The sequence below is a fragment of the Lepisosteus platostomus genome, chromosome 1, assembly GCF_059453375.1.
Source record: "Lepisosteus platostomus isolate fLepPlt1 chromosome 1, fLepPlt1.hap1, whole genome shotgun sequence".
Classification (NCBI taxonomy): Eukaryota; Metazoa; Chordata; class Actinopteri; order Semionotiformes; family Lepisosteidae; genus Lepisosteus; species Lepisosteus platostomus.
Window position 1 is genome coordinate 16294930 of NC_142611.1, and position 24046 is coordinate 16318975.

General features: G+C 38.2%; 1 protein-coding gene across 1 annotated transcript in view; it reads right to left on the reverse strand.

The window, feature by feature from the left end:
* dhx15 (DEAH (Asp-Glu-Ala-His) box helicase 15) overlaps positions 1-24046 on the reverse strand; it is a 39784-nt gene extending 15738 nt beyond the window's left edge. Inside the window, exons 1-8 of the mRNA XM_088625625.1 lie at positions 23850-24046; positions 20338-20680; positions 14782-14975; positions 13922-14081; positions 11934-12152; positions 7259-7426; positions 640-726; positions 244-393 (exon numbers count right to left, since the gene is read on the reverse strand). Coding sequence (XP_088481751.1) covers positions 244-393; positions 640-726; positions 7259-7426; positions 11934-12152; positions 13922-14081; positions 14782-14975; positions 20338-20680; positions 23850-23920 — 1392 coding nt within the window. The 5' untranslated portion in view covers positions 23921-24046. The remainder of the gene's footprint in view (positions 1-243; positions 394-639; positions 727-7258; positions 7427-11933; positions 12153-13921; positions 14082-14781; positions 14976-20337; positions 20681-23849) is intronic.

Genomic DNA, 24046 nt, shown 5'->3' on the forward strand with positions numbered 1-24046 from the left:
AATAATGATATCATTTTCTGTTAAAGACAACATTTAATCACCATAAAACTGAGCAACTTAAGAATTCGTGCTCAAGCTGTAATGCAAAGGACTTTCCTGGGTTTCAAATGTATCTTTCATTGCCAGCGGCTGGTGGAAGTATGGGCTAAGAGAACACGAGGTGTTTGTGTTAACTGTCCCTAAGCAGTTTGATCAATTCCATTAGTAATAAAGAATATGGAAACAACTCTGAATGGTATTCACCTGCATCTCAGTCTTGTAGGCTTTCTCGGTGTACAAGCGGAAACACTTCCCTGGGCGCGTCCTGCCAGCACGGCCAGCTCTCTGCTGGGCAGATGCTTTGCTGATCGCCGTCACCAGCAAGGACTCCACTCTGATCCGAGGATTGTATACCTAACCAGACACAGGACACAATCAATGAGATTTACACTCGTGCAAATGAGGGTTTTTTTTTTGTAACCAGTTTAAAAACAAATAGAAGAGGATAATTCTGTGTATCAGATCCTCTCAAATTATTTTCAAATAAAACAGGAGTACCTTATGTACTGCTTCTGGCTTTGTCAAATGTAAAAGGTTGTACTTAGGATTTAAAAAAAAAACCATACATGTTGTAGAGATGATATGAGAAAGGCCACTTACCTTTTGCTTAGCAAATCCAGGATCAATTACAAACACAACACCATCAATTGTCAGGGAAGTTTCAGCAATATTTGTTGACACTACAACCTGTGAAGCAAACAGCAACAGAAGCAATGGTATGAAGAGCAAACAACCATAATGCTTGGCAATTAAGGGTTTAATACCTTTTTAATAAGTTGACACCTTTATACGCATTTTTTTGTTTTTACTTACTGCATCCAATGTAGGGTCTCTCAGTAGCTGGAGCCTATCCCAGCAAGCAACACCAGTCCAGGCACACAGACGCGCACACTCACACTGGAGACAGTGTTCCCAAAAGACAATTAACCTAACAGTATGTCCATGTACTGTGGGAGGAAACCCACACCAACACCGGGAGAACATACAAACTCCACACAGATAGCTCCCTAGATCTGGAATTGAACCCCACTGCACCACTGTGTCATCCACCAGGTTAACACCTCAATAAAAAAACACGCAGTTTTCTCTGTGTGGTGCTCTCTGCAAAAACAACCACTGAGAAATTTGGAGTTCCTAGAAAGGCTTTCCTTCTTGCACAAATAGCAAAACAACCCTGACACAAAATGTGTTCATTCAGAAAAATCTATGATGGGAATATGAGGTTTTAAAGAACCAAATTACATCTTGTTCAATGGACAACAAAATTAAGAAGTACTATTCAGCAAGTTAAATTCAACCTAAATCACGTGTTAAATAAAATACAAAGGGACTATTTAAAACAAATATTTTAATGGTATGGAAAGCCAAAACCATAAAATTCAAATCCCCCCCAATGCTTTACAACACTTCTTAGTTTAAATATTTCAATAAATTCTAAAAAAATTCCATAAAATAACTGCCTGCACTAATAATCATACAAATACAACTATGAACACAAAACAACAACTCAAGCATATTAAAGATGGTATCAGTAAGAGATTTAAAATACTAATGTTAAAAAGATCAATGCTGATGCAATTCAATAATGTTAATTATGCAGCCTAATAGATGGCTGGTAGAAGCCTATGGCTGTCCTAAATGTTGGCATTTTCAGTCAGCAAGCAAATGCTCATCTGTACCCATTGTTTAAAGCAATCATACTATTCACACAAATACTGCTATTTTAATACTCCTCTACTACAATGTCGTACTAATATCCGCAATCTGTACAGTGCGTATTACAGACTTGCATTATCAATATAAAAAAACATTTTTCTCATTTTATTCAGAACAGAAGAGTTTTTTTCAGTTATGTATTCTGAAAGAAGGAGACTTTCTGAATACATAAATGAAAAAAAACAGGGACACAGTATTCCAGAATTAAATTACAGAGTACTAAAACTTAAACTGCTTCATATTTGGAACAAATACAATTGCAGTGATGTATTTACACTACTGAATGTGTGCAGGTATACTGATGTAAAAATGACTTGCAGGGACAAATATAATAACATTTGCCTTACTTTTCAAGTGTTACAAATTTAAAATTTCAACATCTGATAATTACAATTATCCAAATCTGTGATGCAGTTTACCTAAAAATTGGCTCATATTCACAGCTGTGCATCTGTCAAAGGAGGAATTATCTGACTTACAGTAAAGGAATGTCCAAAACTATTAACTTTTTCTGCTACAGTTTCATGGTTTAGAGAACAACTCATTAACCACAGTGATAAAAATTGGGTTTAGTAAAGCAAAGGCCTCTTCTCTCCCAGTTCTGCACTATAGCTGAACAAACTATGATGGTAGCAGCAAGAAATGGAACAGGACCCCTCCACACACTGAACAAAAAAACATCTTCTGGATTTTACAGACATAAGCAAGCTCTAACAACTGTGCTTCTGAATCCCTGATCATCTTCTATTACAACTATCCCCTATAGCAAGTCTCAGTATGAGAAATGACAGCTGAATCTTCACACAGAAATCAAATGAGTCACATCACCCTATGGGTTTTTCTGTCAGCATTTAAACAAATGGGAAAGCGAATTCTGCTTTTGCTGCATGCAAGTCAGGCTAACAGTGGATTCCATTACAGAAAATACAGCCGTGCTGCCTCAGACCATAAACATTTGTGGCTTGCCTCTGCATTTAATGCACTGCACGAGGGACATACAGGAACTGCTCTGCTATCATTTAAACTTTAACACCATTTGCAGATCTAAAAATTAATTGACCCACAAGTCACAAAAATTAGAGATTAATGAACTACTTGAACTTTTAATTGAACTGTTCTATCTCCCTTCATCAAGGTAAAGCCTACAGAGGATTAAAGTTGAAACTAGGTATGCTTTAAAAAACTCCTAACACTTGTTAAAAGCTTAAAAGCTTAAGAGAAAATCTAATCTTTCCATCTGTAAACGGTAAGGTTGAAAAGGCGCTAACTTGCATGTAATACTTTCAAGCACTCATTGTAACTAACCAAACCCACGGTCAGCACAAAGTACATACATATGACATCTTCAGCTTTGTCTGACCTTCACAATCTTGTCCTGCTTCATAAAGCTCATTTACAGCTAATGATACACAAGAGTCTAAGGCATTGGCATCTAAGTGACTTCATCAATTAATCAAGTGAAGTATCAAGAGCATTCATACATACTTAATACTGCCACAATGGTCCTGCACATTTTAAAGACTGGGGGTTGGCTTCATATTTGCCCCTAGCATTTCCAAGGTTAGCCAATCTGATACATACAAGGACTTTTTTAAAAAGGCTCCATAGGGAGTATTTAGCCAGAAATCCTGCATAGAATAATGTACAATTTATCTGTTCAATGATAGTATTAATAGTATTTTGAAATTTCTGCCTCTGCACTATACTGTTATCCTTTCGCTCAGCTGTAGTCACTACACTATTGGTACCAGTGCATAAGCAACAACTATCTTGATATCAAACAGATCATGAACTTAATTTCTATCAGCCTCTTCTATCAAGTCTGCCCTCATGATTCCTTACTATAATACATTTTGCAAACCAGCATCAACAGAGAGAGGAAACGGGCAACTACCATAAAATAGACAAAACCCACAAGTCACATTTGAGGAGATTTGCATTACAAATTGTCAAAGCAACACAGAAGGGAACTGGTCCCAAATCATGAATGGAAGTTCACGAACAGAAACCGAAAGCCCCAATTAACATCATATCACCAAGCAAGCTTGCTCTAAACCAAGACTTGGAAAAAGCCAACCAAGACTTGGAAGACTCTGATTCGCAGTTCTCAGGCTACCACTATCATTTCAGGTAGTGAAATTCAGATGCTGGTCACAACAAGTAGAATTAGTGCCACCAAAAACACAAAAAGAATTGACAAACGACAGAAAACTGTGTCCCTGAGGTGGCGAACATCCAAATAGGAGACAAGCTCCTAGCAAAAGCAGGTGAAGATTTTTTTATTAAAAAAATGTCTGAAGGCTTTGATATAGTGAAATGTCTTCCAAGTACTGTCAAAGAGCTCAAAGACGAGCCTTAATCTATTCCCTCTGATACTGCATATATATAATTAGTACAACACTTGTGTTCTTCAATTATAATAGTCATTCTATTAATTTAATATAATGTTCACTTGAAGTAATAAAAATTCAATGCAAATGTAATATAAAACTATACTAGGTAAAATAAAGCACTGTTTTTTTGAAGAACTGGATCACATGACTCCTCATCAAATGGTATAGCAGACTGAAAAGCAAGCCACAGAGATGTAGATCCTGGATATTGATTAAAAAAGTTATGCATCAACAGCAATACGTAGGGTCCTACAAATACAGTTCACAACACCTACTCATCCATTTAAAAATGGATTGCCTATTAGCTTTGTTTTTATACTCTCCCTAAATGGAATTGCCAATTAATTACCTTAACCTGCCAAGAGGGATGAGGATCGATAATGTCATCTGACAAGTCACTTGCCTTTTCTCGTGTGCTCTCCTTGTGCCTTAGAGGAGAGTTAGCGCTGATTGGTGAAGCAGTTCATCGGACAATGACACAAGCTCAATGGCAATCAGTACAACCAATTGAATAAAAGTTACTAAAATGCTTAACCTTGCAAAAGCCACAGCACGTTTTGTATTCCTTATGTTAACAGTGAGGCTTCATATATTTTCACTATGAGGAGCACAAATTTCAATTTTTTATCAATTTAAGAAACTCAAGCATGTGTTAGTCTCTGGTACAGCACAAGACTTAGGATTAAGTTAACTTAGGATTTCTGTGCATCTTTTAATCAAGGCTAAAAAGACTGCCTCTGTCTACCTCAGTTATAAAAATGAATCCGTTAGATGGCCTTGTTCTGACACTTATGGGCAAGAATTTTCAGATATTTACCTTCAGCCTTTTCCCACCTACAAACCCCTTACCTGTATCCCTGACATATACGTTCTCAACCTGGCATTTTAACAAGGCAATTGAAGCCCATCTTAATGCATACTAAATTGCTAAGGATTACAGGAAGCCGAAAAATAAACATCCAGTATATTCAGACACCTCTGGATTCAACAGGAAAGAAACGCAGCTGCCATTTCAGACAGTAATTAGACATAAGTCATCGGGTCTTCAGATAGTAAAAACATGCTAATTACATAAAGAATCTCAAGGTGGCATCTGGTGTATCTATGTTATTAAACTCCCTGTATCCATGTCTGGCTTTTATGTCAACATTCCTTTTAACACAAGGTGCATACTAAGATAATTTGTCTTCTGCTTTCAGTAATCAAGCTGTGGAAAAGCCTGAGCTTTTATAAATACAAAGCAGACAGAGAGCATAAAGTCACAGGAGAAAAAAAATGGCAGAATGAAATGCCTAGTAAATTGCAATATAAGTTCTTAACTTCAACTCAAGTGAGCCTTCATTTGATGAGCAGGACTCAATTTGGGATTCGCTAGGCTGATGAGGTAAACTGTCAGTCATCACTAAGCAGAACAAATTTCAGGTGCCATTGAAAGACTTCGGATTGTAAGGTGTCCAAAGCAGCGCCGGAGTTCAGAAGGAAAGAAAACACTCAAAGCTGTTAACATCTTTTCAAAATCAATTCCTTGCTTTCATATGCCAAGGAACATGGATTTTATCAAAGTACAATCACAGCTCCAAGTTTCTTTGTTCCTATGTGTCATACGCACGTTACTAGTAGCATTTGAGGAAGGATAGGTAATTTGCTGGACAGCCATTATAACGTTAGGACAAAGGAAAATTTAGGGACAGTTCCCAAAAAGCCGGACCACATGAAAAAGCAGCTGTCAAACACCGTGAAAGCTATTGACAAAACATGTTTACAATCAGTAGCCGATTCCTACTTAGGAACATCAAGAAAACCATCCAGGTAGTCTTTGCTGCTCTCTCTTCAACTCGGATCCAACTCTATACTCTTATATAGGTGCTTTTAACTGCTTTGACCTCTCCCCCTGGAATGCCTTGACAGCAATATAAATAAAATGTAAATATTCCATCATAATTCTTCTCACACGACATCAACACAATAAAAATAACATTCCACACTGAATACAAAAAAACTAAGCCATTCCTTTAATGAATATAGGTGGATTTTCCATTAAACATTACTCTTATAATGGTCTACTCCTGATACAATGACCACACATGTGCCCCTGTGAGACAGCCACTGATTAGACAGACTTAGATGCTTTGCCTCACTTTTGGGTCCTATTCCCAAGATGGAGGAGGCATTTTGTACAGGTGCATGAAAGAATAAGTTCAATAAAATGGAAATATTGAAATTGTCCTTCTGGTGTTTCACTTGGTTTTTAACAAACAAAGGCTGCTCAATATTAAGATTATGTGTCATGGTTTGTGAATGACTTGGCTTTACCTTGTGTGAATAACCTCAAAGTCCACAAAGTTTATGTACTGCTTTGGAAGATTTATGTTAATGATTGCTTTTTAACTTTGTTTAGAAAGTGACATTTACCAATATGCACGCATGGAAATCCTGCTGACTGGGGTCTACACTGTTTATGGGGTTTCCAGTCACATTACACCAAACCAGATCAGGTCTAATACACCATTTTCAAAAAAAGAAATACAGAGTTGTACAGTTCTTAATAGAGTACGTAAGATTACTTTTGTTTGGAACAACCATCACAGTTGTCACAGTATCATTTAATTAAAGCTGACATCCTCCTCAATATCAAATCTGTAAGAAAAACCTCATAAAACCACCCACTTTTAACCTACAATTCAACTTTGATTAAATTGATCGTTGCCAAAAACAACGAAATTGGCAAGCCTTGGGAAAAAAAAGAGTTACAACTAGCTGCACAACCACAAAAATGCTGATTTCTACAACACATGACAATGAATTTTAAGCTCTTTCATTGTGTTAAGATAACAGATTTTCGTCTCGGGTCAGTTTAAAAATAGCAATAACGATCTGAGAAATCAGGAGGGACATGCATACATAAAAAGCATGCAGCTACAATGCCTTCCTTAGCTTTTAAGTGAATGACTAATACCCAAGTAACAATTTGGGAAACAGTTCAACACAGCTGACAAAAACAGCATATGCTGTGAGTCAGTCCTGCACCAAAGCCGAGGAAACTGTTTTTCTTATGCGACCAGACATGTTGGAAGGCACCGGCCTGATAAGTAATTGAATGCAGTACATACCTTCCTTCCTATTGCTCCGCTTGGCTTTTTTGGAGGCGGAGGTTCAAAGATTCGTTGCTGCTGTTGTGGTGGTAGGGTGGAATACAGTGGAATGATTTTAATGTCCCCAACTTCGGGTCCCAAGTCATCTATTTCTCGTTTTATCCTTTTACAAGCTTCATCAATTTCCTGAAAAATGATTCATACAATTAATGTTAGCAAAAGGCAGCTGTCAAGCTGCAGTCAGCATGAAGAGCTAGGCTGGCAATATGCTCTGCATCACCTACAGAAACAATACACATTGGTGAAGTGAATGCACCGCGGGAGGTTTGGGATGCTTTATACATTTTCTGAGCAACTACCTAATCTTGACAGGGGAACCAAAGACGAACTACGTATCACCCCAAGCGAATTTTCTGGTCAAGAACATCAGTGGTATTTTAAGAGAAAAATAAGCTGGTCATTTCACACAAAAAAATGACCAACGCCTGCTGAAATGTTTTCCACGGAACTTCGAGGCTTGAAATGTAGAAATCAATGGAATACGTATTTCTGTAGCTTTACCACTGTGACTCCGTATCTTACTGGAATCTCAGAAAGAAGATAAGACATGCCAGGCCTGGAGAGTACTTTGTGATATTAGTGGACAAGTAAATGGAATAGGCCCTCACCAAGCCCAGTAATAATGAGAACGCTGCACTGTAAGAAGCACCATCTATCAGGTGATATGTTCAAAAAGGGGCCTAAGATCCAACTGCACTTTCAATTTAGTATCATTATTCTCTTGAAAAATCAGGTCAGCTATATCCCCCCTCCTGACATTTAATTGGCTAAAGAACTACCTGCTTTCAGCTGTTGCAAAATGGCTGCCGCACCAATACCTGAAAGCTGAACTTTTATTACTAGAGTAATCCACATTGTTAGATTAATTATTAAGTGTCTATAAAACCTAAGGCTTCTAACTCTTATCACCACTTAGGGCATGACGTCTTTTCTTAAAATTTTGCCAAGCAAATTCTGCTTTAACAGACAACTATTACAAAGTAATAAAACAAAACAAAAAAGGTAAGCAGGCCATCTTTAAGTTTCCTATAGCTCTTTCTCCAAGATGAAACTCAAAAAACTTCAGCCTCAAGCAAGGTCAGGTTATTTGTCTTTATACGGTGTTACATCGATCCCAATTAACGCGTTTATGAAACTCAGAAGTGAACACAAGGCATCAAAGGTCACTTGCCCAAAGATGCTTTAGCATCATTCCCCCACATGAAAGCACCAGGCGTTACAGCACCAAGCCCAGCTATACATTTTATCACAGGGATTAAGCAAAACTGTTTTCCCACTATTGACTAACACAGTGGACCAGAGCATCTTTTATCATGTACAGACTGAATTTGCAATTGATGGTCCCACAGAGCATGTGAGAAAAAGAATGTGTGTGCAGCTGAAATAAAGGAGGAAGAAGCTTGGCTTCAGCTGTCATTTCAAACCTGGTCTTCTTGAATAGGGATCTAGTCAAGATACTACACCATGTGGTCAAAATAAACTATAAAAGACTGCCCTAATTTTAGATATAAACCCGCTTAATTTAAAACTTTGTAAGAGGTGTTCCCAATTTTAAGTGACAACTAATACAAATGCATGTGCGCACAAACGTAGATATAAAGCTGACAAATGACAAGCTTGTGCTGTAGCACCACCATCAGCCCACACTGAAAAACACAACTGCTTACTGAAGTGTCATGTGACTCAGATAAATTACTTGGATCTGACTGCAGAATAGAACGTTCTGCAGGAACTGTGGGCAAGTCACATTCTGAAATTATTGGAGCCATTTTAATATCTGTTGTCCCACCATTAAACCAAAGCTACAGATGTGACACTGAAAACACTGCAATTTAATCCTACCCTGTAGAATTAGTACAATCCTTTTATTTTAATGAATCTTATGAAACGGTCTTCTAGCCCTGTTGATCACCAAGATAGCAGCATATTTCTGCACTTGAAGGAAAACAGCTATGGGCATATTTTGCCTGTTAATTTTCCATTTTTCCATTAAAAAAAACATTCCAAAAACAAAAGAAAAATGCCTTCTATTGACTTTGGCATAGATTGTAATACCTTATCTGCCATAAACAAAAAAAAAACATATGTAAGTACACTGAAGATAAAACTGACAATTCTTCAACTTTGAAGTTAAGACAAAATTTAAGTTTATAGGAAGCAAATGCTGCACCCAGATCTGAACAAATCACTTTGCTCCAGATGTTAAATTTAAACTAAAAATATTGTACTGAACAGAAGAAACGTATTTAAGCAGTTTTTAATAAAATGTACATTACTTTAGTTCACAATACTTGCATAACCTTATCAAAGTTACAAAGGCTTTGAATCCACAAAAGGATTTAAAATGGGTCTTAAGAATATGGCGCACCCTCATCTCAAAGGAAATAAACATTCTATCTTTGAAAATAAGCAGAAGAAAAAATGCAGAAGGCTGCAATGTTTTTTTTTCAATTTTAAGTCATCTCTATAATTAACTGAATACTCAAAATAAATAAGCAGTGCAATTCGGTTTTCCTGACAGGGGAGAACATACCATCGAACAGAATAAACTTATCACTTGGAACTGCAACAATTTCACAATTTTCCCAAGGCTTTTGTGGCATCAATATTAGGAAACTTACTTTTTTTGTAGCAGAGGCAGTGATCATTTTCCAGTGTCATGTCTGTTCAATCAGCCTATTGTGTTGATTACATTGTCATCAAACAAAGTTTCCACTGTGAAATTCACAGGCTAGTCGCAAGTTTGGCCACCACTGAAAGCAATAAAAGCTGTACAACCCTGCCCAGACATAGCTCCAACCCTTCCCACACAGGTCCAGTGGAGTTCAGGTGCAGCCCATACGGCACACCTGTCACATTCCGATCGTGCAACAAAGCCAATTTTACATGAGCACCATGACAGCTGCTGGGGCACTGTCAATCAGGATGGTGGTCCTGATGGAGGTCCGAGGACTGTAGCACCTCATAGTCAAGACTCCACTAATTAGTACAAGTGGAGCACTGGAGAGATTAAACACCCCACACCTAGACCTCCCCTGTCAACCATGGCAAGATGTGATTCATGGTTTCCCAGAGCGTGGCCCATCAATGATGGACTTTCTGGCTGTAATATCAGCTCAAGTTAGAAACTGCTTGCTGTAAACACCCCAGATGGTGAGTGACTCTGTACAGACTTAATCCAGCCTACAAAATACCCATGTCATAAAGATGGTTACTTTTCCATTATTCCTTTTAGATTTTCACCAGGATTCACATTCAGCAAGTTAATTCCCTTCCTCACCTGTGCCCATTCAACTCTCTCGGTAACGAGAAAGATTGTGCTCATGAAACAGTAGAAATCACTTGACTGTGTCACGCTATAATTGAAGCACGGCATATTAAAAAAAAATTAACGTATTTGTTTTTTTACATAAAAAACTGTGAAAAGATGACTGTTCTTCAAACATAATTTCTCAAGTAAAAAGCTTTCCGTCATTAAATTAACAAAAAAAACAATGACTCTCAACCCATTTCATATGGGTAACAAGAGGCACTTCAGAAAAAAACTTTTCTGCATTTCTTCTAATCTATAGCAATTATAAAGTTATTTTCTCTATCTACAAAATAACAAATGAAATATGTATATCAAAATAGATTTTTTTTAAAAAAGTAAAAGTGAGCCCTGTGGTAATTATCTTTATACTTCAGGAATAGTTAACACAAAATACAGTGCAACTAATTTTGAGTATTTCGCAAATTGACCACTGGAAGCCAGGTAATACTTTCAAATCTCAGAATTTGGAAGTTCAGTTCATCCTGCTCATCCCAAAATTGCAATGAATTACATTCAACTGCCAAAAGCCTAAATATTTGTGCTTATCGGATACTGTCAAAGACGGCAAATGTAAAGAAAAAAAATATAGATGAGAAAGAAAATGGTCAATTCTAATTAATCCTTGGGTTTTATTCTCAAAACGTTTATGCTTCTACTACAAAGCACTCTTCAAATGAAGAAGTTAGGCAAAAACATCTGAAAGCAAATTTTCTAAAAAGTGAAAATGTGGTTACTCTTTTTTCAGTTTCAAGGCAAAACTGCTGTTGTTGTTTTGACAGTACAAGCTGTGGGAAATGTGCAATGCACCATTTGAACTGTAGAGCAACTGTAATGCTGGATATGAACTCCCAAGATGCTCTGCTCCACAAAACGTCATCTCAATGTGCTGCATAATAACAGAATGGAAACTGAGTAGCATGCTCACACACTTCACTGGTTATGATCCTGAAGATATCAGATGCATTTGAGCTCACAGGTGCTGGTAAATGAACTATAAGTATCTTAGCAAGAACTTTTCTTAGATATCAGTAAGTAAACAGAAGGAATAAGAAACTGTGAGCCTTAGCTTTAAACTGACTATCAGGAATTAGGTTGCTTCTTCAATCAATTCAAGGGCATTTTTTACACAGACTGTCAAGTGAATATTGGTATGAGTCCAAGCACTTTTTCAATCATATATGGATTCATTCTTTCCAAGGCCATTTCAAAGCAACCAGAAAATGATTTCTATATTAGAAAGTCAGAGGCAATATACCACTGCACCTTGCGCAACTGGTAAATTAAAAAAAAAATCAAACTGGAATGGTTTTGCAGACATACCTCTTGTCCTGTAAGAAACAGCAGGACATCTCCTTCTTCCTCCTCACACATGTGGATTTGTATTACAGTACGGATAGCTGCTTCTAAATAGTCTCGCTCTGGTTCTGGTGTGTAGAAGATTTCCACAGGGTGTGTACGACCGGGAATGGTGAGCAAGGGACAGTTGTCAAAATAAATCTGAAATTTCCCAGCATCCAATGTGGCGCTCATAACAATAACCTAAAAAAACACAATAGCAAAATCAGTGATTTATTTGTAACTGCGTGGACTTACCAAACCCAAATTATCAAAACATTGCACTTCAGCAATATTTGTAAAACACCTTGAGCAAAAGGGAGAGTGTTTGTCTGTTTTATCCCTGATGTACAACTGAGCCTAGAAACTTCTTTTTCATCAAAATAACTCATGATGTTTGATTTTGTAATGAAGGCACAAATCCTCGTCTCATCTTGAAAATATGAAGAACGTATCACATCAGCCTTGCAACCGAAAGTACAGCTCTAGCATATAAATATTTCGGGCCACTCTCAATATTCATTCGATGCATTCTTAATCAAAGGCAAATTAAACCTTAAATTAGAGGAGACCGAGACCAGAGATAATGCCGAATAACCTAGACCTCATTTAACAGTCTATGAACACATGTATAACCTTTAATAAGTTCATAACAACAAGCAGTCATTACCCATCTGGTTTATGAGAATTGTCCAGCACATTGTAACGATAAAATCATGAACGCTTCTCATCCCCTTAGATTGATTGCTTTAAATAAGCTGACCAGGGAACAATTTATCTGGTGCTGCACAGTGAATCACAGAGCATTTCTTGTTAAATGGTTCCGTTTTTCTTTCTTCAATAGCTATGCAGCTGTCGGACAAAGTAACTTCACCACTAATTTGTCAGAAAAACCCAAAAAATAAAGATGTAAACATCTGCAACAGAAGACACTTTAAGGGTTGAAAAGAAAAAAGTACATCCTACAGAAAAACAGGTATTGGGACAAAAAGATGGAAACACTAAAGTCACTTAGAAGGGATTTGGGATGCCACATGCAGCCAGTATGGCAAAGTCTGTATGGCAGTATGGCAAAGTCTGACATTGTCTGGAATCCTGCAGGAGAGATGCAGCACCTCCCATGAGAAAATCCATCAGCACATGAGCAGGTAGTTGACAGAGGTGGAGAACACTATATCAGATGTCTTTCCACAATATCCCATGAATGCTCAGTTGGGTTCAGATCTGATGACAAAGTAGGCCATGACATATGGATAACATCAGTGTCGTGCTCATTAAAACAACTGGGCAACCACGCATGCTCTGTGGATACGGTCGTGGGCACTATCATCCCGAGAGACACTACTACCAGCAGCAAAAGAAATACTGCACCGTGTGATCATGAGTTCTTTAGGGTGGCACCGTAGGCGTCTGTTTATTGAAAAAATGGTGTGAAGTGTGATGAGCAGTTTGTGAACTGCAATCTCGTTTTCAATTAAACTGGCCGTTTGCACCCCAGGATAAAATTTGTATTATGTAAATTAGATCGATGTGCATGAGCTCGTCTGTTTTGGCTTGCACTTCAAACTAAAGCACAGATATCACAATCATGGAGGATGCACTTCTGCTCACCATGGCCCCTTTGCTTCTGCTGTCTTTCCCTTCTAGAGTTCTATGTCGTCATGACCTTAAAACACCATTATCATGAAACATCAGCAGGTTAAGCTGTCTTGAGACACTGAAGCTTTTTGGCAAATGTACCCTTCAAAAATGATCTCTCTCTCACAAAGGTCTCCAATTGCAGTCATGCTAGCCATAATTACGGGCAACAAACCCAACTCAGAACATTTAGACTAGCCTAACGATGCTGGGATCAATACACTGACCCACACAAAACCATGATTTCATTTTTTGCCCACGTAATTATATTTTTTGCATATAATATAATACATGTTCTTTTGCATAAAATTGGTGACACGCCATGTTATAAATACCTTCAAATCTGATCTTTGTCTTACAACTTCTTTTAAGACTCCCATTAAAATGTCTGTAGCAAGAGTACGCTCATGAGCTTCATCAAGGATGATAACGCCGTAACGTTCCAGAAGTGGGTCATTCATTGCTTCTCGGAGTAACATACCATCAGTCATGTATCTTAGGAGAAAAAAATAATAGAATAGATTAAAAATACTACATGCTAAAAAGTTTAAATATCTGAAATGTTTCTTCTTTGTACTTTTTTTAGAGTCAAATTAACCTGTATTGCTTCTTTTGCAACCAGCACATGCTGACACACCACCACACTCAAACCAAGATTACTAACTATACCAGAAGCTAAATATTTTACATAAATTAGGAAGATCAGTGATATTAAAACAAATCAACCAACTGATACAGCACTTATATATATACTTTTTCTATTTTGAAACGCTACTCAATTCAAATACATGCAGTCTTGAATCTCTACTCCCCTTTTCAACAATTTGAGAATTAATCTTTTATGGAACACTAAACAGACTGTATCATATACTCTTTCGGTACTCATCACCGCTGGTGCTTACTCAAATAGGTCTAACATTCATAAATGCACTATTTCACAGTGGTTTAGAGAAATTTCTGTGAACATTCTATTTGAGGGGGCTCTTTTTGATATATGAGGTTTCAGTTTTTATAAAGTGCTTTTAACACAGTTCTAATATTTAACAGAATTTTGAAGACCTAAGCATTACAATGCACAGCCATGTCTCGAACTACAGACACATCATTAAATCGTCTAATTTGTAAAACTCAAGGCTAAAAATGTATATTCAAAACTTTAAATATCATGGAAACAAACATCAGGAGTAAGAATTACTTTAATATAGTCTTTGCACTGCTGCAGTCTTCAAATCGAATGGAGTATCCAACTTCCTGGCCCAGCATCACATCCATTTCATCTGCGACTCTCTGGGCCACGCTCATTGCAGCCACTCTTCTGGGCTGGGTACAGGCAACTCCTCGCTTCGGTCCAGGAAGGGCACGGACCATATCGACACACCACTGGGGAATCTGGAAAGAAAAAGGGGATTGCCAATTTTAGAACTCTGTGGTGACGGCAAAAGAATCTTTGTGAGGCACTGCACCCAGTCACATGTCAGGAAAGGATCAAAATAATAGGTTTATTCCACGCTGAAAAGAGTAGAAAGAGATCAACCTTTTGGCTGTGGTGGCCCTCACACCCAAAGAAGGCTCCACAGCCGAAATGCTGTTTTCTTTCTTCTCATTTCATAAACCTATTACTTGTTCCTGAGCAGCCTCCACATGCTGATGCAGATACCCACCAGAAATATGTCAGAAAACATACTAATATGACAAAACACCCATAAAACTCTCATCTGCTTTGTGAGAAATCCTCAAAAAGGAACATCTGTGCTTAAATTCAAAATGGAGAACTTACAAGCACACACTGAGGTCTGCAATCACTGGTTTTACAAGCTAGTTGTGGCTGGGATTCCCCTAGCCGTGATGAAGAATGCCACCCAGGATAATGTGGGTCTCTCAAATCTTAGCAACTCCCTTGACCTCCCAGGAGCTTAAAGGCATGTGGCACTGCTGGGAAAGGACACATCTCTTTCAGTTGGCACAAATAAATTAGGTATTGCAATGTGGAGCCAGTGGTGAGGCTCAAAGCAGGGCAGGTCGAAGGAGTCTGCCTGCTCATTCCCACCATCCCTTGTGCGTGGTCACAGGGGACATAGTTGTGAGCAAAGGTGTAAAAAGCTACTCCCAAGCAGATGGGTTTATAACAAAAAATAGTCTTCTTCAATTTCAAAAAAGGAATAATAGAACCAAAGAAATTATTTGACATACACTCACACCGGGACTGATTTTCCAAGAAGCCAATTAACCTACCAATAATTCTTTAGAGCGGAGGAGGAGACCACCTCACCCGACCCACACAAACCCACACAAACACAGGGAGAACTGACAAACTCCATGCAGACAGCACCCTAGGTCCAGAGTCGAACCCAGGGCCCCGATGATGCAAGACAGCAATGCTAACCACTGCGTCACAATGTGACATCCTTTTTTGATTCCATCACGCATATTTAAAAGCGGAAAGGAAATACAGACTGCTTACAGTAAGATCAATCGCAAAAACCTTTAATGATTAAAATACTAAATATGAACAGCTGGTCCTGCCAAGAACTGCTCAAAGGACAGCGTTATCATTAATAAAGCTCCTGCACTGTGATGAAGCTTCCTACAATTCTACATGTAAGCAGATCTGCAATTAGTTTATTCACAAAGTTATGAGATCCACAAAGATACCTTTGTAACTTGTTTAACCTTGTTATAGACGATTAATAAACTACCCATTCTTGGCCAAAGGATGAAACTTAATCTTTCACCTATGTTCTGGTGATAAAATTGCAAGAGGGAATGAGCAATTTAGTTGCGGAGCAGTGTTTTGATATAAAAAGATACTACATCTTATGGCATTAAACAGGATGAACTACATTTATAAACACTATCAAGTAAAACAAATTTGAAAATACTTTACTTTTCCAGATAAAATGATAAAAAAAACAATGTTCAAAAAAGAAACAGATGTAACTACAACCTCACTTGTTACACCACAATTGTTAAAACTGTGGCGTAAGAATATGTAAAGTTCAACACTAAACTATTTTAAACACTACACTATTTACCACCCAACTGTGCTTATTGAAAAAAAAAAATACTAAACTAGTGAGGCTTTCTAAAATATTCATAGCTGATGGTAATTTCCAATCTAATCGACACCAAAAAGAACAAAAAGGCTGCAGTGTTGAATGTTGTTCCCCAGAATGAGGGACTGAATAATCAGTGCTTTACAGACTTTTCTCAAAGAGTATTTCATCTCATTTGCAGTCTATCACTAAGCAAAGTTTCAATGTAATTGTTTTTGTAACGCTACAAAATGTTGCAATCCGTCTCAAAAAGAGGCAATAATGCGAATTTTACATCCATTTAACGGACTGAACCCATGAACAGAGGAAAGAGGAAGCAATCTATTTCATTTCTTTTAACTCAAGCAAGTTCATGGGCAAGTCAGAAACAAGACTAAATGGCACTACAGTGATTTAAGCGTCCTGAAAATAATACCACTGTCGTTTGAATACTGTGCCTACATCTTAAGCTTAATTTTAAAAGTAATTCATGTTAAGCAGGGATGTGATCACAGGTCTGACATCGTTTCTTAGGCAATATTATTATAATATTGTAATTATATAATTATAATACTTATATAGCGCTTTTCTGGACACTCCAATCAAAGCGCTTTACAGGTAATAAACCACCACCACTGTGCAGCCCCACCTGGATGATGTGACGGCAGCCATAGAGCGCCAGAACGCTCACCACACTTCAGCTATCAATGGGGAGGAGAGCAGAGTAATGAAGCCAATTCATAGATGGGGATTATTAGGAGACCATGATTGATAGGGCCAATGGGAAATTTGTCCAGGAAGCCGGGGTTACACCCCTACTCTTTTTGAGAAACGCCCTGGAATTTTTAATGACCACAGAGAGTCAGGACCTTGGTCTTACATCTCATCCGAAGGACGGCGCCTGTTTACAGTATAGTGTCCCCATCACTACACTGGGGCATTAGGACCCACATGGGCCGCAGGGTGAGCGCCCCCTGCTGGCTCCACTAACACCTCTTCCAGCAGCAACCTTAGTTTTTCCCAGGAGGTCTCCCATCCAGGTACTGACCAGGCTCACACCTGCTTAGCTTCAGTGGGTTGCCAGTTGTGAGTTGCAGGGTGATATGGCTGCTGGCATGAATATGAAACCAGGTGTACACCTTCAGTGGTTCATTACATATGCATGTATTGAAAATCCTGCATGGGAGTGTATTCCATAACTACTTTACTTGCCTAGCTAATTCTGCTGGTTCCTAAAAGTCTGTAAAAGCAGCTCATGCATTCATATCTGCAAAGAATTGCTGTGCTTCTTCAGCTGGCCCCTGCTTCAGCTCACAAGTGGCAAATCTAGTTTACTACCTAAAGGACTAGCATAATATTCATGATTGTTTATCATAGTCTCCATCCAACAAACTTGCTGCAAACTCTGCTGGTATCAGTTATAATCATTCAAGTATCAGTATATGTGAACTGGATAATATGACAAGGGTTTTCAAATATCAGAGTTGTCAATCCATTCCTGGCAGCATATGTATATAAAGAGTGCCGTAACTGTACAATAATTATACAGCTCAACAGCTGGCTGCAACAAAAACTTACACTGGATTGGATAAGGTCTCTTAGGTGTATGGTACCAACAAGCCTAAAAATAATCATTGATTTATTGAAGTTCTATGATTGAGTGCAGTGTTTCACTAAGCAGCACTGCCAATCTCATACTTTGGTAGAAGTAATTTGTAGCAACAAATTTAGATTTCATTTTCTGATCCATTTTTGATTTTTATTATGTTTAATATTTCAATCTACAATATGTTAAATGGAAAAAAGTAAATCACCCCCATATAAATCAAGATTTATTTTGCAATTGTTTGCTAATAGCTGTTTTTTCTTGCTCATGTTTTCCATTTTGAACTGCAAATAAGTAAATATAGCAAAATATGTAAATCTTAGGTTTTGCCTAAATTTGCAGCATATACATTAGTTGAACAAAACTGCTTCTATAACTCCAGGTTATTGGATTATACTTGTACTATTGTAGATTTCAATATGGCTAATCACATAACCAGCACGAAAGTTAAATCTTAATTTCTAAAGACAGAATATACCATATGTTCAATATTCCTTTCATATATTATTGACTTGGAATGTGCCCAAACACCAAACTTGCCTTTTGATAATGCCTTAGTACACAGAAAGAAGAAATAATTAACTATTAGGATACCCCAAAATACATTTTTTCCATCAAAGGTGTTTTATCCATTAAATCCTTTACTTTTATTAAAGTTCTTGTTAAAACGTTAAGCATGGATTTATTCTGTAGCCAGTATCTAATCCAGATGGGATATTTTTAAGAATGTTTCTTTCACATACCCATTTGATATGCTTATTATATACTTTACAAATCATGACCTTACAGATGAATAGCTGATATTGTGCAATGCATACCATCTGAAGCGATCTTCAGACAAGTGCGAAAGACAAAGCTCAATGTGATTCTACAACAGCAGGAAAGTGATACTCTGCTTCTTTTTCATTTCAAGTGAGATCTGAGCCACAACAACTTTGCCTGCGTATGCGAGAACTGTAGCATGTGAGTGTCCTAGATTTTTATCCATATTTATCAATTGTCAAAGAAGAGTAGCATGATTATATGAGGGAAATAACACCAAGTCTCACAGCCTCATATGGTTGGGGAAATGCAAAAAAAGGAGAGTATGACACAAATCTGATGCATCCTATTCAGTTATAGAGTAATATCCACTAAAAGGAAGCACACAGATTTTCATTCCATAAACCTTAGTTTTAGTTAAGTCTCAGTGTTGGTATATTTTCAAATATTCAGGGAAAATAGTCTACTTAGCTTGTGCCAGACATCTCCTTGACGTCATGGTAGAATCACATTTTTCTTTGCCAAACACACATTTAACTGCAGAAAAAACTTACAAAGCTTTACTTTGCGAGCAAGATCTGACTATGATGTATCGTGAATCTCAGGGTTGAGACTCAATGTAGGACACAGAGGTTTCCTCGCCTGAGTTCAGCACACAGTCACAGTTATGCATGGTGCACTGAGACATCATGGCCGCTAATACAATACCGCTGTCAATTGCATTCACTACACACTAAGACACGCTGTTCATAATGTTATAGAAACATATTCTAGACATATTTCCTATTCTGAGTCAGAACTGGACCTAATAATTAGACCCTAACACTGCTCAATGATTGAAATGGTAATGTGAGAGTTAAGAATTAAGTATTCCTTAATTTTATGTAGCTATAAGGGGAATTGAAAACTTTACTCAGAATATGACTTATCTACCTAAGTGACTGCTATCGGCTGTCTGTTGGTTGCCATTTCTATTAGAAATATTTAAACTGACATTGAGAAACTTGAACAGGAAAAAGAAAACTGGCTTTCCTTGCATATGTGCATGGTGAATGCAAAGACCTGATAGGAAAAAGCATTCATTCAGAAATTAGATGGGGTCCTGTAACGGACAATAAAATATCTTTCCAACCAGTTAATTTTTTCCCAGAACATATCCCATAAAAAGTATCATAATTTTGAGTAAATACAGAAAAGGTTTTGCAATTCAGGGGTAGTGTAACAGATTAAAGTTTGGCCTTCTAGTAGACATTTGGTTTAGCAAATTCATTTCTCACCAATGTTAATGGACCTATTTCCAGCACAGTAGATAATTAGGAATTCACCTTTGCAGTTGCAAAACTAATCTCACCTGTGTTGTTTTTCCAGAACCTGTTTCACCAACCAATACAAAGCTTTGATTTCTTGTGAGAATGTCATTAAACCGTTCCTTATACTCCCACACAGGAAGCTGGAGCCTCTTCTTCAGGATCTCATAGTATCGAGGAGTGTGAGGGAGATTGGTGAAGGGGTTAATCTGTTGATGAACTACGGACTGCCTTAGAGCAGGCATACTACCAACTGCCATCACAGGATTGAGAGAGATGCCAGGCATCTTAATGTCCTTTTCTCTGTCCCGGTCTCGATCTCGGTCTCTGTCGCGTTCCCTGTCCTTCGATCGGTCGTCACGATCTCTGTCGCGGTCTCGATCTTTCCTGCAACATAAATCAAAAAGTCACAACCATTGTTGGGTGGCTGCATGGAAGCTGAACAGAAGTTATTCAAAAACACTACAACGGCACTGGAGAAACACAAAAAAAGACCCTGTTTCCCACCATTACCTAAAAAAGAAACCTGTACTTTGGAGGGAAAGGTCTTCATAGCGCATCACAAAATATTAGCATGAGCAAGATCAATGCATTTCACTCAGAGAAAAACAACTTTGAATCCTCAACATTGCTGTGTATTATCAGATTAACCCTTTTAACAAGAACAAATTTAAGGTGTTAGCTACATAGCAAATATGGTAAACACCCAACAGGGTGTTCACACTCTTTACCAGCATTTATATAGAGTTTATGATCTATCATACTGGTAATTACATTTATTAAATTTACCTTTATTTTGGAAACACTACATAAATAGACCCCTGGCATTACTGAGTAAACTAGCATGCAACACGGTCAGATTTACAGAATATTCAAGATTGACAAACAAAATGCTGCTGTCAATCAATGGCCTATTACTTCAATATTCAATAATATTCTCAGTTTGAAACTGTGCATATGATAGGCATAGTCACAGAATTCAAAATCTTACTATTCCTTGCAAACAGGTGGGCATGATGTGAGACCTTCTAAAAGTAGGTGGAAACATTGCTAAGTTGTTTTTTTTTTTAATCGTGATAATTTGTGGCATCTTCGATTTTTCCAGGGAGTGGTGTTGGGGATACCTTCAAAAATCACAGATTTTATTTATAAAAGATCCTTGTACATGACGGAACCAAAATCTAGCTACGTGCTTTGGGTGAATAAGAGCAGAACATTTTCCCAAAGTAGAAAATGACCATGGCATTCTGATACAGCCATAAAGGTGGCCATTGCCTTTCAGGCTTTAACAGCTGGATGCATGTAATTCTTTAAGATCCACTACCTCGTTTCAAATACAATAAGCATTAAAAGAAACCTTTAGTGACAACACATTTGCAAAGGTACCAAAAATATTTGTAGTGCAACTACACCGACATATTATTGGACACACAGGTAAATTCATTATGCTGATACATCATCATCGTCACCAGAGTCGATCAACACAGGGTCTACATTAAAAGTCACAAGCGAGTAGTGTGTGGGGGCACCATTAGAAGTAGTACAAGCTGTACACCTGCAACACATTCTGTGGGATTCTGTCCTATTCCACTCTCAGGGTTTGAACAAGCATGTGCCTCTTCCCTGCCATGTTGTCTTAACTCAGCCCACATATGTTCATCCATCCCTTTTCTAACCGCTTAATCAGGCCTAGGGTTGCAGGTGAGCCAATGCCTATGGCAGGATCTACCCCAGCTGGGATGACAGTCCATTGCAGGGTACACACAGAGACACTCATACGCTCATAAACCACAGTGCAGCTTCCCAGGAACCAATTAACCTATCAGTATGCTTTTGGATTGTGAGAGGAAGCCCACACAAAGCCATGGAGAACATACAAACTCCACACAGAAAGTACCCCAAGTCTGAAATTGAAGCCAGGGCCCCAGGACTGTGAGTGAAAGCAATGCTAACCACTGGGCCATCATGCCACCCCACATACGTTCAATGGGCATCAAATCTGTAGAAAAGGCAACTGTGTCATATCACCCATGTTCCCACTTCACAAAAAAGTGGTTATATTATTTAGTCCAGGTGGATTTAGTCCAGGTTTAATTCATGATTTAGTTCAGGCCGGCTATTATATGATTTAGTTCAGGCTCTCACACCTGAAGAAGGCTCCACGGCCGAAAAGTTGTGTTTTCTTTTATTCTCTTTTCAGCATGGAATAAACCTTCACTTGTTATATGATTTATGTGTGAGCTGTCCTTCTGGAATTTTGTCATATCAGGATGTGAATGCAGGAAGGACAGCAAGTGAGGTCACAGGTCTTACAATGCCATGTGGCAAATTAGTGATAAAATTGCTCGAGGCGCTCTATAGCAACACTCCTGCCCAGACCACACAACTTGGACTTTGCTCTAGATCTGCACATCTGTGCCATTTGCAAACATTCATTACTTTAGTCTAATCTGGACTGAATATGAAATCTTCAAAATGACTGGCAAATTCCTAGCTTTTTAACAATTCACAAATGGTTCCATAGGCTGAATCAACACCCCTATCATTAATAAAGGAATTTAGCTCTTATACAACGAAATCACCAAGATCGGTTCATTTAATGCCCCCAAAACAATCAATATCCAAAATTCATGTGCTTTGCAAAAACAGAATGATCCATTTTTTCACGCTCAGTACATATTCAAGAGAATCAGCCTGTTTTTTGTGAAGTTCAACAGACCAGTGCCCCCAGCCCACTACAACAATCCACACATTTGGCGGTCCATTTCTAATATATTCATAAGTGTTTACGTAATCAGTGACAAAACAAAAAGAAAATATAAAATAAGCTACACCACGCCAGCGTCGCCCGTTAAAGCTGCCACTAGTTTATAGCAAGGTTGTTGCATTAACACTACCGAGATGTACCGAGGATAAGGCCATAAAGGCATAAACCATCATCATCAGATGTCACCAAGAAAACCATGTTCACCGCATGCCGACCCACCGCAAACTAAACATTGTTGTTGGAAGTTTTAAAACATGCCTCAGACTTACTTATCATAGACTAATCCCAAAACGTATATTTGCACGGAAATCTACACAGGCTGAAGGCTCTCAATCACATACCGTCTGCAACAACAACTGCAGCTACCAACACGTGTTGAGAGAGCATTTGAGCAAAGGACAAACACAACTGAGGCGGCGCATATCGTAACCCCTCAGGGTTGCAAAGGACACGATTGACTTAAAAAGCTTTTTTGTAAGTTTAAAAACTCGATGCAAGACGAGCATTTTGTTTGCAAACCGCATACAGGCCGCAAGAGAATCCCACGTGCAACAAAATACATGTCTAACAAAATAAGACGTGCTGTAATCCCGTCTTGGTAAATTAAAGCCACTTTAACTTTTAAATAATACGTTCCAAGCGTATTATTCCAAGAGTATTAAACTCGGATTTTAGGAAAACAGCAGTGAGCGAGACTGCTATTGCACAGCACTCGCTGACCCGAGGAAGGCGCCGAGATGCATAACCCATCTTCCCGGACCCAAACAATAAAAAATACCTTTAACTTACAAGTCAGAGGACGATCTTTTTTTGTTAGAAGAATAGTCGTCGCCTAAATCCAACCGATGCCTTTTGGACATGCTGTTTGACCGGGAAAAGCTTTATTTAAAAAAAATAATACACCTGAAATGCACACTTATTCCCAAACAAACCCTCCTCTTCAGTCACAGCACCAGGCGACAAGATGGCGACCGGAACCACTCATC